Raw genomic sequence first — 7,339 nt, 5'->3', positions numbered from 1 at the left:
GCTCTTCCTCTTTTCCCCAGAGCCATCTATAATAATAAAAGGGTAACATGCTAATTAGACCATTAGACCAAACATCCTTCTGGGCATCATTCTGGACGTCCTTCTGGACGAAGTCAGGGCCGGAGTGAAGCCACCCGGGTCCCAGGTGCCTGGAGGCGGAAGTTGAAGGGAAGCAGCCCGTGTCCGGCCAGGGCGAATCCCAGTCCTGGGTGCCAGAGGGAAGCTGGTGCTGGCAGCTGGGAGAGGGAAGGCCTACTCTTGCACGAATTTTCGTGCATTGGGCCTCTAGTTCTTTCATAAATTACTGTACCTAAATCCCCATCTCAAGGTCTACTTCTGGGGAACCTCCTCACAGGTGCTGGTTTACAGTCCCTACTCAAAAACCCTTGGTTCCTTTTCCCCAGGATCCTCTCTCTTTCTGAGTCAGGTATCAGTAGGATTTGGGCTTGCAAGTTAGCTAGCCTGGGCCCAGACCCCTCTGCCTTTTCCTGTGGTTCTGTCCAGCTGACCGGTTCTGCCTGCTGACCCTCTGAGCATGACTGAGGGCTACTTCTCAGGAAACAGTGTCTGTGCTTGTGGTCCATGGGGGTCAAGGCTTGAGCTTTATCCACTTGTGGCATCTGAAGACTCAGAAAAAAATATCTAGAAGCAGATAAAAAGATCTTTAAATCACTTTGGAGTCATAAGGTACCCAAGATGAGAAAGAGCAGGGAGAGAAGTTTTACTTGTTATTTTTTTCCATGTCTACATAGGATTACTCAAATTAACATTCCCACCTCACCTGGTTCTTGTGTCCAGAATAAATTCACCTGGTGAAGCAACTAGGAAAAGGGGAGAGGGAGGATAACAGGACATGAGCAGTGGGAAAGCAGGGTGAGCTATGAGGAGCACCACCTCATTTTTCACCTCCCACACACACTGGCTTTAGGATAGTGCATGCTTGCGAAAAAATGATTAAAACAATTGCTCATGTGTGACAGAAAAGTCATTCCCATTTAGAAAAATATTTAAATCATGGGTTGGGGAGCATTCTCTGTCTCAGTTAATGATGGGTTAGAGGGTGGTTATATAAAGCATGTGATCAATATGTCATTTCCTGATTGAATTGCTGATATATCCTGGTGTTTGTAGGGGACACAGCTGAGACGACATCAGAGCATGGGAAGGCCTTTAAGTCACGAAAATTGCATTTCAAGGGTACAATGTGGAATGGTATTAGCTTGTATAATTTGTTTTTCTCTTATTTTATTTATCATTTCAGATAGATGAGGCTGAGGGTTGAAGAAATGAGATTTTCTTCCTAGTGCTAGCTCCTATTTCTTCTCTCCATTCAGAGCTGAAATACCCGCTCCCTCCAGAGATTTGTCTAAATACCACACAGATGAGCTCAATATGTCCCTGTATTGAATCAGATCCACAAGGGCACGAGTGTCTCCTCAACCAATAAACACGAGAAGCAATAAATGCCCACATTTATCTCGGGGCAGGGGTGCGTGATGCTAAAGGCAACGGCACCTTTGACTTCTCTTTCTTCAAAGCCTAGGAAATCTGCCAGAGTTTTCTAAAGCTTTAATACACAAAAACGGCTGCTGAACTTAGTCACACTGCGAGGTCTGGCGGCCTCGTATGCAAGTCCTCTAGCTTCTTAACCTGCCATCTACCGGACTGGAGTGGCCTGCCCTTTTCTACCCACTCTCCTTGCCCTCTGGGTACAGGGGCCAGTTTCAGATTTAACCCCGGGAACTCCTGAGGTTGTGAACCAACAATGTCGGTGGTGATAGCCTCTCTGAGTTGTTAAAATGTCTTTGCTCTTAGTGGGAAGGAAGAAAGGAAGGAAAACTCCCCAAGTGAGAATGGGTCCCAGAGGCCTCAGTGCCCCCCCCCCTCCAACCCTCACCCTTCACTACTCACCCTTCACAACCCTCACCCTTCACTACTCAGCCCCCTTTTCTCAAGGTAGATGTCAGTTCTGGAGGGTAGGAGCTGGCTGGGGCAAGGAGGGAGCCTGCAGTTGGAAGCCCTGTGGTTGGAAAGTGAGGCTGGATGCATGAGGCCAGACAGATGGGGGTGTTGGGTAGATTGAGAGGACAATGGGGCTTCTGGGTGTTTCAAGGGCTGATGGAGTATCTGGAATGAGGGAGCCGGCAGGCAAGAGACAACTAGAAACAAAGGTAGAGTAAACTCTTCTTACCTTAAACGTGTGTTGAGAGCCCTACATGCTGCCTGAAACTTTTAATAGAATACAGTAAGATAGAAACAAATAATCTAGTTTGGGGGTTTTAGGCTTTTTGGGGGGGAAGAGGGGTGTATCATTTACCATAATAATTTGGTAAAAACATCTTCATCTAAAGTCACAGTGGACCTAGATGAAAAATGACCCTGGGGTCTAAGTCTCCAACTTACCTTGAATGGCCCCCTCTTCATGGTTGTAGGATGACCAGACCACAGAAAGCTGAGGAACAAACCCTATTTCTAGCCACCCCCCTCCCCTGGCACCGACTTTCTACACACTAAGGTAAAAATGTTTTTAAAATAAATTTAAACTCAGAAATGGTGAAATTTTTTTGTCTAGTACAGACATTTTTATTAACATTGTAAACTGACAAACAACACAAATTTATGACTACATCAAAAGAATGACATTAGTAATACAAAGCCAAAGCAGATTTCCAGTTAAATATAGGAAAACTTATGGGTCAATTGGAACTACCCAACCTGCGTCCCTCACCAGATTTTCTTGCCACATCGTCCTTGACTGGGGAATTTGCACAGGAAGAGGAAATTCAAGTTGAAACAGAAGGAGAAAATAACCTACAGATTTTTTTTTTTTTCTGTGTCTTTTCACTTGAAGCTTGAATAACACCAAGTGGTAGCACATATTAAAGGGAAACCATCTCATTAAAAATATTTTATAACCTGTCCCACCCCCACTGTATACACACATATTTAAAATTTGGAGTGGGGTAAATTGATCATTTAGAGGGTAAAATTATTCAGATGAAATAATTTGTGAGACTTTTTAAAAAGATAAATTTAAAAGCATAGTTCAAACATCTATGAGTCCGAATAGCTCTCCCCCCACCAACAACTTCACATCCCAAAGCCATCAAAGGCGAAAAGTAACAACAATCCTAGAGTATTCCCTGATGATACAGCACCTTTGTGTAAATTATAACATTCCAATTTTCCATAAAGTCATGTAGGAAGAAAACAGCATGTCCCAAGGAAAGACCTGTGTGATCTACCAGGTTTATACAGGGAGCCAAAGAGCGGGGGAGAATTACTCCTCAGAAATAGCTACGGATGAACTATCTTCTCTATGCATCCCCCGGTAAGAGAAGGCTGACAAGTAATCCTCTGCTTTCAATCACCCACTTGCGCTGAAACCAAGCCAATAGAAAATGAGACTGAGTTGAAGCCCTTCCTTTTCTGCCACCTATGGCCCCAAACCTTAGTCCTCCTGTAAGGTAACAAATCCTGGAAACCAAAGTCCAAAATAAGGGACACAGAATTTGGGGTTTCTTGTTTGTTTGCCTTTTTTCTTAATTTTGGTGTTTTCCTTCTACTTGCAGATTTGTCTAATTTCTTACTCGCAGAAAAAGTCAATATCCTGGAACAGAAACAAAAGGAAAAAAAGAATGAACTGAGAGGTGGGGCCAGAAAACAGATGTAGATTCTTTATTTAAAATAATACCCAATCAAAGCTTAATTTGGACTTAAAATAAGTAAGGGTTGAAACCCAAAGATTATGACTTAATTATCACTTTAAAGTAAAATCACTTAAAATGAAAGTTCTCAAATACACTTTTAATTTATGGTTATTTGACACATTCAAGTTCAATGCTAACAAATGATGACAAGTGAATTCCATTTGGTTAGGTTGGGCAATGTTTTGAAATTATTTAGCACAGCAGTTAGCTCCAGGAGAACGGCTTCAAAATAACCACCTTACAAAGTAGCTATAAGGGGATCTTTTATTTCTGTCCTGGGTTTACAAGACCCCAGGGCATTGGAAAGAGTGTAATTTTTTTTCATACATAAGTGGAGTCTACCACAAAAATAAGGTATTCAAAGATTTTACCAGAATATATTGACTTTATTAAATACAGGTGGTATATTTTTTCCCCAGCCCAAGTCTTGAGCAAATAAATATGTGACCATCAGTTAGAGTCAGATGATACTGTTTTGGTTTCTTTACTTTCAACTAAAACAAAAGGGGGGGTCAATGGAGAAAGTTCAATACTCTTTCAACCTTGGTAGTAGGTATGGATGCTCTCCCAAACCTCTCTGTCTCAGAAGTCCCCACGGGAACCTGGGGCTTTGCTCCATACATATTGTGAGTTACATGATGCACGTAAACACCAGCCTGCATTATGCCAAGAGCTGAGTCTTTCTCTGGCCACCTCTGAGACACTTACTGTGGTCGGGACTTCCTTGGTGGCTTCCTGGTACACGTGTTGCTCCTCCACCAAGTTCCTGGGAAAATAACCCACTGTTCCCATCTCATCCTCATGGTCATCGCTATACACCTGTGCCCAGAAATGAAACAGTCAGAGGAAAGCGGATGTGAGGCTCCAGAGACCCTCAGGCATCCCCTTTGCTGTTAGTGAGAATGACATAACTGCCAATGCCTTGCACTTCACTCAGGATCCCGGGGGCTCAGACTGAAATTTTAAGTTCACTTACAGAATTAGGTCTGTAATTACACAACCCCCAGAAGTTGTGTATCTATTCGTCTGTGGCCCAGTCTCTTAGTGGTCTCACTACTTCAGCATGCCTTTATTTTCTGTAATCTTGTGAGCTGCCTGAGATAACTTTGGAATCATAAATAAACAAAGTCAGTAAATTTTTAAAAGTAAATTTTATTTTAAAGGACTTGCATTTCTCAGTTTTTAAAAATTTAAATGAACAGATACTTGAGTGAGTTTAAGATTTAATTCTTCGTTACCTGAGAATCTATCTGTGGCACTACCGATGAGGACAGTAAGTCAGTCCTGGCTTTACCCCTCCCCAGGGCCCATTCTACACATTTTAACTAAAAAAAGGAGATTCTTTGGAATTAAAGAAGGGGCTAAAGTTTCCTTTAAAATATTGAAACATAGACTGACTGCCAACATACATACCTTTACTTGGCTAATCCAAGTAACTTTTAGTAAGTTTCAAACTCTTTGGGAGGCTCAAGTTCCCATGTATCTAACTAGTTTTTCTTGCAAAAACATCACATAAGCCTGCATTTGGCTCTGTTATAAAATTGTCATTGTTTCTTCAAAATACCATAAAAACAAATATACATGAGTTTTTGTACTTGCATCTACAATCTCTACATTGTTCTTAACGGCCAGTTTTAAACATGTAAAATGCATTGAAGATAAGTAATAGAGAAAAACATTAAGAGCAACATATGTCAAGATGTGTGTATATTTTCAATAATCTCATCTTACACTGCCAGCCCAAAATTCTCCAGCTTCATTTTCTTTTACCAGCTTTGAGTAAACATATATCTGCTGCCCTTTTTTAACGTTAATGAATCTACAGTCTGGGGCATTGTAATCTTCTTGAGCTCTGGCCAGAGAAATAGTATCTGGAAGGAAAAACAAAACAAAACATTGAATGACTACCTTTTTGGCTCCTAGATTTTAAAACAGTAAAAAGGCAGAGCAGAGCAGAAAACTCGGAAATCGGAGTGACTAATACCTCCCCATTCACAGCTTCTGGTCAGTTCAAAGGGAGTAAGAAATACAAAGCATTAAAGCTGCATCCAACAGAACCTTAGCCAAGCAGATATCCTATGGTTAACTCTCTAGAGATACAGACCAGGATAAAACAATGCCAATCAAACATACACATTAGAGAAGATTCACTTCAAAGAACAATCAGATGTTGTGCTATTAGTGGATAGTTTTTCAATTATTTAATAACAACATAATAAAAGGCATTTAAAAAGTCCTTACAGACGCACTCGTCATCTGCACAGAGCTTCTTGGATGCAAGTTTGTCCATAAATATTCCATGCACGGTGCCTACGGCCACAAGACCTGGAAGGAAAAGTAACAACAGTCTTGCCATCGTCTTGTTTGCTGCTTATGCTATCGCCCTTTGAGTGGAAGTAGAAACTGACTTCAGTGGTTCCTGCCTTTTATGTGGAAGCCAGACATCTGGGTAAATCCCCTCGGCCAATGGGAAGGTGCCTCTGCTTTCATAACAGCCACTGGGCTCCAGGGGCTACTTCACATCTGATTTTCCAAAGAGACTCAAATTCTATGTCTTCTTTTTATACACAAATGATTTCCAACTGGTCCATCATTGTTAAAGCCACTTTAGCTGTGGTTTACTGCATCAGCAGGGCATTGTTGAGAAAACTAGGAGAATTTTAAATCTGTTTAAAAAAATTTAGTTCAATTCTCATATTCTTTCAACCTCTGAGCAAAAATGTGCTCACTGTAGGAATCTGTTGAAATGTGAGAGCTACATCTTTGGTCCAAAGGATTTTGTTTTAAACAAATCCAATTGACTATCTCGGTTTATATAACAGGTGAATGAAAGGATTCTTGAGTTTAGAAGTCATTCATAATAGGATTCTTAGAAATTGTGTCTGCCATGGGGCAGACATGGATTGTAGCACAGGAGTCACATTCAGACCCCAGCAATGGGGAAAGGAAGAGATGGGTGGGTTGGAAAAATGAAACAATCTTTTCTCCACCTACTTTATCAGAGACTTTTGAAAGTCAGTCTCAAAATGTTCAAGGATTTTGGATCCTAAAGAAGGGAGCAGAGCTAGAGGTTTGAGTTACCACTCCCACCCCTTCCCTGCTCCTGGGCATCTTTCCCATGGAAAGTGTGGCACTGCTAGAAGCCACCAAAGTTGAAGCACAATGCCTGGCTCCATCTATTTAACAAATTTACTAAGCACCTACCTTGTGCCAGGCACTGTTGTAGACACTGGAGACATAGGAGTGAATAGAGTCTGTAGTCCCACAGGTTTACTTTCTATTAGCAGAGACATACAGTAGGTTGCTAGTTTTATATAGTGTTTGGGGTTGGCATCTCTCCCATAAAGTGCCCTGCTCCATGGTTTATGGACTAGAGGTCCCTGTCAGGATGCCCCGCCCACTTGGTGGACGACCATGTTTCAGAGCAGTGCCTCTCCGACCCAGCCCCCAAATGCAGTCACCTCAAAAAATGAAGGCCAACAATTCGACTTACAAATTAATTTTGTACAAAATAATTCTCCAAGGGAGAAACTGGAAAAGCAAAATATAGATACAGTAGAATTTTAAAAATTGATTGATTGATGTGTGTGTGTGTGTGTGTGTGTGTGTGTGTGTGTGTGTGTGTAAGA

The 7,339-nt window shown here is 41.6% G+C and overlaps 1 protein-coding gene across 2 annotated transcripts; it reads right to left on the bottom strand.

Annotated features, from left to right (window-relative positions):
- Window positions 1-2,605: 2,605 nt before the first annotated feature.
- Window positions 2,606-7,339, bottom strand: OTOR (otoraplin). 2 transcript variants are annotated; one of them, XM_036323526.1, is made up of 4 exons: window positions 5,952-7,339; window positions 5,442-5,581; window positions 4,419-4,529; window positions 2,606-3,610 (listed from the first exon to the last, which is right to left on the bottom strand). In XM_036323526.1, the coding sequence occupies exons 1-4, from the start codon at window positions 6,064-6,066 to the stop codon at window positions 3,587-3,589; spliced, it is 390 nt and encodes a 129-aa protein (XP_036179419.1). In that variant the 5' UTR covers window positions 6,067-7,339; the 3' UTR covers window positions 2,606-3,586. The 2 variants fall into 2 exon arrangements, with proteins under 2 accessions (XP_036179419.1, XP_036179418.1); XM_036323525.1 differs by having other exon boundaries at window positions 2,606-4,529.

The sequence above is a fragment of the Myotis myotis genome, unplaced genomic scaffold, assembly GCF_014108235.1.
Source record: "Myotis myotis isolate mMyoMyo1 unplaced genomic scaffold, mMyoMyo1.p scaffold_m19_p_9, whole genome shotgun sequence".
NCBI lineage: Eukaryota > Metazoa > Chordata > Mammalia > Chiroptera > Vespertilionidae > Myotis > Myotis myotis.
Note: the sequence above shows the minus strand (reverse complement) of the source record. Positions and strands in the feature narration are given on the sequence as shown.